At 33.7% G+C, this 12,624-nt stretch overlaps 1 protein-coding gene across 1 annotated transcript; it reads right to left on the reverse strand.

Annotated features, from left to right (window-relative positions):
- Positions 1 to 1,269: 1,269 nt before the first annotated feature.
- Positions 1,270 to 7,901, reverse strand: LOC125810900 (protein KINESIN LIGHT CHAIN-RELATED 1). The gene is made up of 2 exons (XM_049490401.1): positions 6,106 to 7,901; positions 1,270 to 1,661 (listed from the first exon to the last, which is right to left on the reverse strand). The coding sequence occupies exons 1-2, from the start codon at positions 7,806 to 7,808 to the stop codon at positions 1,424 to 1,426; spliced, it is 1,941 nt and encodes a 646-aa protein (XP_049346358.1). The 5' UTR covers positions 7,809 to 7,901; the 3' UTR covers positions 1,270 to 1,423.
- Positions 7,902 to 12,624: the final 4,723 nt, after the last annotated feature.

A 12,624-nucleotide genomic window follows, 5' to 3' on the forward strand; every position in this document is an offset into this window, starting at 1 on the left:
GTTCATTCTTTGTTGCAACTTTACACAAATATTAACATGGTTTTAGACTTAGGTATAGAATCAATATTTGATAGTTTACCTATTGTAACTGACCGTCACGTCCACAAAGTTCAATTCAAAGTTCACCAAGTCTCCTATTTTCTTTTAACTTATGATAAAATGTTTTATTTGTTATTTTTGTACAAGAATAGGATAGGATAGAATATAAGATATATGAAACATAGCATTATTGAGAAAACTAAAATCATTGTAAAGTCACTACGGTATGGCTAGGTAGCAAAAATATCTTATTTAATTTTTGTACTAGTTATGATTTTTCATGAGTGATAATGATTTTGTGTTCCAATGAGATAAGGGTCCAATAATGCCAAGGGACCCATTACACCAGGGAACATCAATGAATATTTCTCTGGAGTTAATAATAATATAACAAAAAGATAACATTTTTATATTTATTGAGAGTAAATATTTACATAATGTAGTATAATTACCACGTATATGAATTGGTCAAAACTAAAAGAGCATAGTACATTTTTCTAGGCAGAAACTCATGTGAAGCTGTCTTTACAGGAACTTCCTCAACCAACCACGTTACTCACTTCAATCTATTATTAAATGAATTTAACATATATTGACGATGAAAAAAATATTTACGCGGTCAGTTATTACTCTATTCTTCGGGTTATCATAACAAACTCTTACTATGAATAACTAGTTATGGTGTTGAATCAAATTTGCTCGCATTTCAATTAATTATGTTGACTAATATAATTATTCTTAACTTATTTAGCTAAACAACTCTATGTAAAAATGATAAAAAGTGGACCTTAATTTGTTTAGAAAGATTTTTTTTAATCTGTGTGAATGCACTAATAAAGTATTAATTAACAAAATAAGTCAAACCTCAAGATTCACAATATACGAAAAAGAGTAAAGTAATTCAAAACCTCTTTCTCCAGTACAATATTTTTTTATGCAAGATTCTGCGTGTTGCAAATATTTATGTCACAAATTGCAGAGACAATAAACGAAAATGTAGCATCGTCAATTCCTTGTTTCCATGCCATGTGAGAAAAAAAATTCGCTTGAACAATATGAATACTAGTTGTCTGTGTCGTTTCATTTAAGCTCATCTTTCTTCGTCTAATATTAGCAACACCAAAAAGGATACAAAAACATGCTATTAAAACGAATATTCAAACACATCAATGTGATTTTCATAACCAAACCAGGACAGAGACCTCAATGTAGAAAACCAACTATTACGACAGATGAAAGTCGCAGACTGATTGATCTCGTAGCTTTCATATCCTTGGTGAAGCTTTATAAGAAGAGGTTCCAGTGAAAATGATACATCAAACTAACAAAAGTATAGTTTTATTCCTAAAAGGGAAAGAGCAGATTAATAAACTTACGGAGAACATCATTGATTCAGCATTTTAGTTGCATTTCTTTGCCTTTCAATGGCTGAAACTACAACTTGTTCACTAGAATTAGCCAAAGGCAAGGCCTTCATCATATTCCCATCGGATACACCAGAAGCTTTCTTCTTTAGTTGTTCAAGAAGTCGATGAGCTTCTTTAAGTTCATCTACTGCACTTGGACCATGGCCTTCCCAAGCCTCAATTGCTTTCTCCTGGAAGTTTATAGCAAGCTGATAGCTGAAAAATCCAAAATAAAAGGTTAGACATATTTTTAACGCTCAACTAAGAACATCATAAAATTGTAACAAACCGTTCAATTGTCCTTTTCTAATGATAAAGAATTTCGAGTTGCAAGCCTCTTTAGGAGCTTAATAAAGGTATAAATAACGAAACTCACTTGCAACAGTCATTTACGCTTAGTTCTCAACAAATATGGTTTCCATAACTAAGGTTTTAGGATAACATATGCAGGTTTAGGTAATTATGTGGTTGAATATGGAAGCATATGTTACAACAACTGAACCTCTGGAAGCATAATTGGTTCTGACACTCCTGAAGTTGCGTGAATAAATCACTGTACCCATTTTTACAGGATTCTCATATTGCATTTTCATAGAGCCTTCTCCAGATTGTCTATTTGCTTGTGACAATTTTATATTTTTTAAATGACAGTCTGTGAAAACATTATGATGACAATTAATCTTATCCTCAAATTTAGAGGTGTACAGAGAGTACGCTATGTCGCACATCAAGTTTCCACCTAAGAGTCTAAGACAGATGCAATAACAGAAAGCACGGAGAAGAATGACAACTAAGAATTATATGAATCTAGCCAATTTGAATTAGTTATAAAACAATAGTACAAAGAAAGTCAATATCAGAATCTGTCTATCAATATGTCATCCAAAGTTGTTTATGGGTGCATAGTGATAGAGGCCCCTTAAAGCCATTATCTAACTCAAGAAAATTAAAAAACAGAAGTAACTTGATGTTTAAACTTCAAGTGGTGATTGAACAGCTGCAATCCTTGCACAAACTAATAATCTAATGTACGACAAAGCGAAGGAATAAAGTAAGATGCTTTTGTGTTATAATTCAGTAACAAGTTGCAATTAAATTTAGCGCAAGGAGGACCCCAGTGACCCTAAACGGTATTGAGTGGGATGGTTGACTCCAATTAAATTATTAAAGTCTTAATGCCAATTCACTACAGATGGAAATACGTCTACCTTAATACCAGTAGGAAAAGCTCAAAACAGAGGTGGGAATGATTGGTGCAACCTATCAACACCAATTAGATGTTGGACATCATTAAATAATATTCAAGGAATAATTTTGAATAAACTTCCTCCACTGATCAAACTTCCTGGACAGAAAAGGTTTTGTTTGAATTTCCCATTTTCTTAAGTTTATTTTTCCTTTTCAGGCGTATAGACCTCTATTGACAAAAAAGAGAAATCCAAATGTAGGGAAAATCAAAAAGGCATTTACATGCATAACATCTTTCTTCAATCAAAGTAACTTATATAACATAGTTTGTTTATCTAACCAATACATGGGTATCCTTTATGTAGTATACAAATATAAATAACTCCGCTTGATGTTAGTCTATTGTCCTAAGATCAATCAGTAAATAATCATGTGTCCATTCCGGTTTAATCAGAATTATTTCATTCCAATACTAGTACAGGATTGGTTAGGCAAAATAGGAGTTCCCTAAAAGACTAAAACCAGAGGTTCTTTAGTTTATGCTGCTAATGCTATTACTATCTATGGTGGAGAAGTGAAAAAGTTACAACACTTAAGGGTCATTTTGATTTCATTTGAGGATTTGGGCTACATATAAATGTTAGAAAGAGTTCTTTGTTTAAAACGAACGGGTTAAGAAACAAACAGGAATTAGCACACTTTGGGTTCTAGGGTAGAAGAAATACCAAAAGTATGCTTGGACTTTCCTTTGGGAGGAAAATATCAGGTGGAACCTCATATGCAAGGTGTGATTGAAAAGTTTTAAAAGGGACTTTCAATATTAAAGAAATAATATGTATCCATAGCAATCATGCTAGTCCTAATATTATCTTGGATAGCATTCATACATTTATAGTGTCCATGTTCCCTATGTCTGCATATGGTCAGAAACATTGAACAGAATAAGGAGCATCCACTCGGTGAAACTATCTATTGTAACAGCAACCACAAGAGAGGGGACCTTAGAAGTAATTTTAAAAAAAAACTAGAGTCTACGGAACAAATACATGTTGTTCAAACAGTTAAGAAGATTCAGTAGAGAAGAAGCCCTCTGGAGAAAGGTACTCGGTGCAAAATATGGGATGCACGGCCCTTGGTGTACCAGGGCAATAACCCTAACATATCACTTTGCTCTTTGAAAGAGCATAAGGAGCTTATGGCATGAATTTCAAACACTGGTAAACTGAAGATTTCTAATGAAAAGAAGATCAGATGTGGAGAGAACATGGTTAGAAAAATTCCATCAAGGAACCATTCCTGACCAGTATTGCATTGCCATGGAGCAAAAAATTCTACTGAAGGCTGACGATTAAATGACAGGTGAACTATAATCCTGAATGAAATAATCAGAATCTGGAAATAAAAAGAGTGGCCCAACATGCCAACACCCTCTGGAGAATGCCCCAAGCCTAGGTTCACTAGATTCACTTACATGGAAAGCAAGTAAGAGTAGCTCATCATCGGTTAACTCTTGCTATAACCTGCTGTTACAAGTGGCAGAGGAAGCAACTAGCCCTGAAAGGTTGTGGAAGAACAAGACACCCCTAAAAGAAGAAATGTGCTCCACATGGATAGGTGCACAAAGCCTGCTTCACCCTAAAGAAAAAGTCGTGGAGGGGATACATATCATTGTTGTAGAGGCTACCTGTGTAATAGTGCAGAAGAAAACTGGGAACACCTATTTCTTCACTGTCACTATGCCCATCTATGGAAAATGCTTACAAGGATGTTGGGAGTTAGATGGATGATACCAGCAAAGTAAAGGATGTAATCAATTCCTGGAGAGGAAGAGTACTGCAAAGCAACTGAAGACAATATGAAACAGCATACCCCTGTGCATTATATGGACAATAAGGAAGGAAAGAAGTTCCAGATTATTCAAAGGATTACTGAAATTCATTGTATAATATTTATCTGTCTCAAATCTTCTTCTTTGTTGGTGTAAAATGAAAGATGTACATCATGTTGACAGAGCTTTTAATCTATTGACACTCCATTTTACTTTAAGACTCCTTGTATTTTGAATAGAAGACTAAGTCATACATCATGTACAGTTCCCAGCACTCTCTTGGTGCTATTTTTGTGAATGACCTTTTACTTATCAGAAAAAAAAGAAAAAAGAAAAAACATCTCCTCTGCCTCAAATGTTATTGGTGAGTTTAAATCCTTGGCCTAATCAACTAATTCAAATTATTCACCACTAAGCTACATATGTCTTCTATTTTGATACCGGTAGTGTCCGGACCAACTTCCATACCTTGACTATTCCATTCGGGTATTACATATAGCTACTGGAAACTCTATCCACCAAGATCTAAGCACATGGTAAGAAATCACCTGATTCTTTTGACCTCTGTTCGGATTTGAACCCTTATCTCCGTTGATTTTTATTCCAACTTCTTCGACCACTAAGCTACACCCTTGGTTGCAAATCTACGAATATGAAGTTGTCTACTTAGGTAGATAAACTTTATTAGTTTGTTAGATCTACGATGGTTGATATTGTGAATCAAACTCTAACAGCTAATAGTTGCAATTAAAGCTTCTCAATATTTCAATTGTGTCAAGTCACTTGCAAAGATGGATAAGTACAAGCTTTGGTGTTGTTTCCATCTATCATCCTCCTTTACATATCTCCATCTAATAAAATATTAGGAATTCATACCAACCATGAATAATTCATATAGATAATTGATCAAATCTATTGGTAGTAAGTTGTTCTGTCACTATCACAGCATAGCAGCAGACCACTAATCTCTACGAAGAAAAGAGAGACTCCAAAAGTTGGTATCGATATACTTCCAACGTGACAGAATATGAGGCAGTGCATCCACCCGGACCATAGTACATTTATATAACTAGAACACTAATTTTCGACAAATGTGTGAGAGCACAAGGGAACATACAGAGCATGCAGAAGCTTGGCATATGAAATAACATGTCAGATAAACCACAGATACTGAAGGCAACTAAGAGGAGTACCTATTCCCTTGACATACTAATAAGATTTATATGTGGAACGCATGGAAACAAAAATTAACCAGATAAGATACAGATCAACAAATTCAAGAGGCAAGACGAAATAAGAACGGCAGAAAGGTAATCTCAAGAATCAACTTAAAAAGTTAAACTTCTTAATTCAATAAATGTTGCATGGATACATTTAAACATACATGACGATGATACAGGGGTGTGCAAGTATTGGGCATGAATACGTGCAGTTTGTGCTAATTTTTATTATATTTGGCATGAAGTTCCTATACCTGCCCTGCAGGCCCATTTTAACCGGTACATCAAATACAAATGAAGGATTCATATAACACATATTTCAATCGCTCATGCGGTGTACTTGGTAAAGGTACATGCATTCAAAGAGAAAAATGCACACTAATAAATGCCAATATAACTTAAAAGAAAAGATTGAATTTCTTACCTCCCGATGGCAGCATATGCTTTTGAAAGGTTTTGGCATGCTTCAATTGTATCTGTATGATGAGGACCAAGAGAAACATCCATGATATCCTTGGCATATGCAAAAACCTGGGCAGCAGATTGTGGTCTATCTAATTCCAAATATGCTGCACCCAAATTATTGTATACATAACCAACTGCATAGTGTTTTGATCCAAAACTTTCTTTCAGCCTCTCCGCTGCATCCTCCAAGAAAGGAATAGCATGCTGCACTCCACCAGTTAAGAGAAGTAGCCAGCCAACTCGTGCTGAAACACTTCCAACTGAATGTTGTTCCTGAGGTAGCTTTTCAAGCATTGCCAGTGTTCTCTTTAATAGTGATATAGCAGCTTCAAACTTATCCATTGTCTCATACAGCATAGAAATTTCCATGTATGCCTCAGCAACTTCAACAGGGGAGGTTTTTTCTTTCTTTCCTAGGATTCCAGATGCAATTTCAAGGCACTTCTCGGCATCCGTGAACTTCTCCTGATTGCATAATGCTTTTGCCATGGAGATAAAGACCATAGCTCTATCCTCACTCTCTCTTCCAGTCTGCTGAACAACAACCTTCAAAGTATTTATGGCCTCATCATATCTCCCCAAGGCTATTTGCATGTTGGCTGCATCGATCTCAGCACGAAGCAAATCAGTGTCAAGACCCCAGTTCTTCAAGACTTTCTGTGATAATTGATTTTGTTCCAATGCCTTCTCATGTTCTTCTAATCCAGTATAAATAACCCCTAGAAGCCTCCTATCATGTGCAACCTCTACAGAGTTTTGCCCTAGTTGTGCCTTGTGTATGTCCAAGGCCTTCAAACAAAATGGTAGAGCCTCTTTAAAATGCAATATGGCAACATAAGCCTCCGCGACATCCCTATTAGCTTTTCCAAGTTCTTTACTATCTCTTTCCAGAGTCATCTCTTTCAACTCCAAAGACTTCCTAAGATTAGCCAGGGCCTCTTCTCTCCTCCCCATAGCCGTTTTCGTATTACACAATTCAAGCTGAACAGCATGAAGAATAGGCCTAACATCCTCATCACTACAAGAACCATCCTTAACTAATTTATCCAGAACCCTATTAGCCCTATTAAGATACCCCAAACTATCATTAAATCTTTTCAAACTATAACAAGTAGAACCCAACAATTGCAAAGTCATAGCAAGAGGCAAAGACAATTTATCATCTCTATCCAATATATTCAAAGCCCTTTTAGCAAAAGACAGAGCCTTTTCAGGATCCTCACCTTCTTGGTCAAGTTTGAGACCTATTCTTAAACATGGCAAACCAAGTTCCCTCTCATCAAAACTTACCTCCATTTCTTGAAAAACCTGAATCATTTCTTGAATAGTCTTTGCTGACTCAAAAGCCTCTTCAAGTTGTGATCTTTCATAAATCTTTCTCTGTCTTGAGGATAACTGAGATGGGTTTTGCTCCACAAGTGTGTTGAAAGTTTGGAATTGTTGGGTTTTGACATTGGAGAAGTGTAAAGATTGAGTCTTGCTGCAAGATTTGAGATGGGTATTTGATGATTGAGGGGAAATTGGTTGATTTCCATTGATGGGGTTGGTGCTGGTACTGGGGAGAGAAGAAAAGTGGGAGATGAAGTCTTTAGAAATGAGAGAGAATGAAGTTTTGGTGTACTCCTGGAGATGTGGAACAGCAAAAGATGAAACTTTTCTCATGGTGATCTTTCAAGATTGGAACCTAGCTAGTAGTATTTTGGTTCTGTTAAACCCTGCAAAACCCTTGGGTCCAAAGTTGTTCAATCCCTCATCGCTTCATTTTTAATAAAGAAGATGTTTTTCCTTTTTTTTTCACTCGGGTAAAAGGTCAAAAATGTCCCTGGTAATAGAAGACTAGTTTAGGGTGACATCTATCAAATAGGACCAAGAACAAAGTATTACCATACCCTCGGAAGAAAGTAGTGATGAATGTTATGAATGTTGCCTTCGAAGACGTATACCAGAAGTCTTTGTCAATTCCTATCAACATGGTGCATCTCTTATTAGAGGGACATGAAAAGTGGAGACTTTGACAGTAGGAATCAATTGACAAACATGTTTTTTTGAGGAAGAGAATTCGGTAGGAGTGTGCAAAAATCGAACCGAAAAAATGTTATTGAGTTATTGTTATTGGGTAATTTGGTTTTTAATGAGTTCATAAAAAAAGTTATTGGGTTATTGGCTCGATTTTGGTTCTTACTATTGGGTTATTGGGTAAACCGATAACCCAATAAGATTGTATTAATTTACTACTTTACCATTCCTAAATTTTAAATATTAATAATTTAATATATAACTAGACATTATAATTACATCAAATTAGTAGTACTCTGCCACTTCACACTAGGCCGCTAATTACATCAAATTAGTAGTACTCTGCCACTTCACACTAGGCCGCTATACTAGTCTCTACTATTTACTCAAAACCTAAAGACTAAAGTAAGGGTTAGCAATTGTAGTTATTTGATTTTAGTTTTCGTTTGTAATGGTAGGTTGTAGCTTTTGCAAGTTTGTAAAGGTCTGTAATTTGATTAACATCAGAAATTTCAAACTATGTTTTGGCGGTGATATGTAATTATAGCCTTTGTACTATATTTTCTCTTATTGATGCAATTTCTCATTATCTTTCTTGTTTCACTATATCAAAGCATTTAGAGAAGTGAGAAGTCATATACATATTTTATGGAGATTTTCTTATTGGGTAAATCGATAATGACAAAAATCGATAACCCGAAAACCGATAAATCGAACCGAACCGATCGATGCACACCCCTAAAATTTAGGATGAATGTTTTTTCCATTCACTATGCGTTGACTAGATACGTACTCATGTGATCAATCGATGGACGGAAGAATTGTAAGTCTTAGGGCTCAATAGGTGCTAGGGATAAAGAATAACTAGTCTCGAAATTAATTTTATAATGAATTCATTCCATGTTTGATTGGGATACTTATTTCGAAATTAATTATTTTGAGATTGTCGTGTTATTTTTATCCCACATTGAAGTTGGGATAACAATCCTGAAATAGCTAATTCCAGAAGAACCTCTAGAATGGATTTATGAAAATTGGCATTTAGTAGGGATCTTCTCTTATGGTAAAGCCTTGTTTAATTTCTCCCTTTAGTTTACATATCATGACTTGATACTGTATTTGCGTCACAATTGGAACTGATCAACGGGGTTTGTTTAATTAGATTGATAATTCAATACATTGATCCACAGTGCAACATTGGATGTAGAAGTTGTGTTTGGTACAGTTGAATTATCAATTAACTAGACTTAAGTTTGCTAGCAAAGTAAGACTAATGAGTACTATTAATTTTGTAAGATTTGAACCTAAATTAAAGTTCTTGTTAGAGTCCTCAGGTCAGAGGTACATTCCAGATTTATATTTAATGCGTTCAACTTTTGATAATTTTATTATTGTAGTACTTATTATACTGTTAAATTATGGGTTCAAATGTAATATTTCTTGACATTTTAGTATGTTTTTACCTCTATATTTATACTCTATGTCGAAAGTTATGAGTTCAGATGAACCAGTAGTTAAAGGAATATATCTACCCCTCCTTGAGCTTCGTCGGTACTCCTTGTGTATTTTACCTTTATATTTTATACTTTGTGTTGAAAGTTATGAGTTCAAATGAACCCGTGGTCAAAAGGTTATATTTGCCCCTCCTTGAGCTTCGTCGGTACTCCTCGTGTATTTTACCATGTGTTTACCTTGATATTTATACTTCGTATCGAAAGTTATGAGTTCAAATGAATCCGTAGTGAAAAGGTTATATCTTCCCCTCCTTAAGCTTCATTGGTAGTCCTTGTATATCGATTAGCCTAGAGTCATTTCTTGCTGAGTTATGTATGACATTTTTGCTATTTTCCTTGACAATAGCTTATAGAAAAATGTGCAAAATTAAAGATATAGTAAATATAATAAGATCCTTTAATAAATTATCAATGTTCTCATCTACATTTATAAAATATCATGATTCTAGTTAAAAGAAAGCATCTTTCTAGGTACACAGCTTTGTTAGGAAGTTCCAATTGGTTGTCATTTTGCAGAATCTAAGTTTCTGTCTTGCATTGTTTTAACAAGGTTTTTCTTGAGTTTTTCACCCACATTTCCCATCTTAATTAAATCCATTTGGTGCCAAAGTAGATTGAATATGACCATATACACCCCATTCAGTTGCTGAGTCGGAATTTTTAATAAAGGTTCAAAATATAAAAAAGTAAACACGCGAAGAAGTCAAAGGGGTTCAACATATATATATAAAACATAATTTTAATCAAATATAAATAGTATAATTTTCTATTGAGGGAGTTTCAAATGAACCCCTTGATCCTACCCGGCTATGTTCTTGCCTCCATTATTAGGCTAGAATAAGTTAAAGGGTTACTACTATAACCAATCATATGAGCTGGATCTTGGAAAAAATCCATTTTTTAAAGCACAAGAAAAGATTTTTGGACTGAGGTTAATTAGAGTGACATCAAATTTGGATACATGATATGTTAACAAGAGTGATTATGTAAACATAAAAAGAGGTAATTAAGAGATTGAAAAGTGAATTAGAGATGAGGCAAAGGGATTTACAAGAGTTTAGGACACCTCAACATCCATCTTTAGGTAGAAATAATTGGGGTGGTGCTTCTCCTTTATTAGCAAGAAATGTACCTAAAGAGTCTCTTGAGCAAAGGTACGTTAGGCTGAATACTATAAGGACTAGAGATGAAGTTTTTTTGGAGCTGGAAAATGACAACTTTTTAAACATGTTGAATGCTGAGGCCTCGAAATACGAGTCCCCTGCATCCAACGGTAAGTTTTGGAAGCTAATATGGCGACCACGACATAAGTTGAATATAGTACGACCATCATCTTCTTGCTCGAGCTCATCTCTAGGTAGTAGTTCGAAGAAAAAGAAAGTATTTAAAAGATTAGACCCCAAGAATAGATGGCCTAATGGCTGGTGTTGATATGGTGAACTTGTTGGTTTCCTATTGAATAATACTCTAGTTTTTTTCAAATATATGTGTTGGTTTTGTCATTGTTATGGCTTTTGTTTGTTTTTTTACCCTTTGTTAGGTTAAGGAGTGTCACGTGATACTGTTTCGTTTGAGGCACAATCAACCAAAACCATTCGCTATAAAGTCAAAAATTGCATTTATGGATTTTGTATTTGTATTGTAAGTATATTAATTTTACACTTTTATTACACTGTTGAAGTTCATTTGCACTAAACACTAATGCACAGTCACATCTATGGAACGAGAGATAATTTGTGTGTAATCAGATTACAAAGTATAAGCAATCTACCCAAAAGTAACAATAGAAACATTTATGGATAAAAATTGACACCAAGGGCATTATTAGATCAAAGTATTGATTGTTCAAGTATTTTTGAATCAAACTATTGACGGATGATTTTTTGTTTAATTTCACATAGTTTAAAGACATTTTTTACCATTATATTTTCCAGTTTTTTGTTTAATTCCACATAATTTAAAGGGTATTGATTTAATTAACAATGTATCAAGTTTGTCATTAACCAAATACATATTAGATATATTGCTCTTTTTTATAAACACAATATATCTAATATGCATTTGGTTAAAAATAATATATTGTTTTTTTTAAATAATATTTTTAAACTATAGCTATTTTCCATAAATAAGTTGCTAGTTTTGATTAGTTCCATAATATTTCCTTAAATAATATGTGGATTAAAATTTATAAAATGATCAAACTAATCCTCAAAAATAGTTTTAAATTATACCTTATATACTACATGTAATACATCAAACTAAATATCCAATAAAAAATAATCTCATATTGTATAATTCAATCATAACTATTTTTTGCGTAATTTATCGATATGAGAACTCCTATTTTAAAACAAATGAATAAGTTTAATTTAAAGTAAATAATATCACGCCATATTAATTAAATTGTTTTAATCCAATAATATTATTAAAAATCTTAAAAAGTAAATAAAACAAAAGAAGAAATAAAAGAAACACGTAGTATAGGCTTATGGAGTAGCTAGTTATAAATAAACACGTAATTCAAAAGTGCATGTCATGATCAAAATTGAACATTGGTCCACATGTTGGTACTGTTCCTTTTCTAGGTTGTCATTATAATAATTGTCACTTTGCTTGTAAAGTAAAATTAAATTAAACTCATAATCAATCATAAGCTTTCTACGATCAACATATATATATACTGCTTTGAAGATCCACATGAAAATTTAAAAATGCCTTTTCGAAAAAAGAAAAAAAGATCGCAGGTTGCCCTACTGTTCTGTTCATTTTACGGAGGAAAATATTTTTTAATTTTTTTATATTTGGTTCGTTAAATTTTTCTGAATTTATTTTTAAAATAAATCAAGTTACTGTTAATTGAGAAAAATAATTTTGTCAGTGGAAGTAAAAAAACAAATTCTTCAGCAAATGACATTTTACATAGATTTTCTTCTTTCTACTCGCCAATA

Source organism: Solanum verrucosum, unplaced genomic scaffold (assembly GCF_900185275.1).
Source record: "Solanum verrucosum unplaced genomic scaffold, falcon-dt-bn FXZP01000235.1, whole genome shotgun sequence".
NCBI classification, from domain to species: Eukaryota; Viridiplantae; Streptophyta; class Magnoliopsida; order Solanales; family Solanaceae; genus Solanum; species Solanum verrucosum.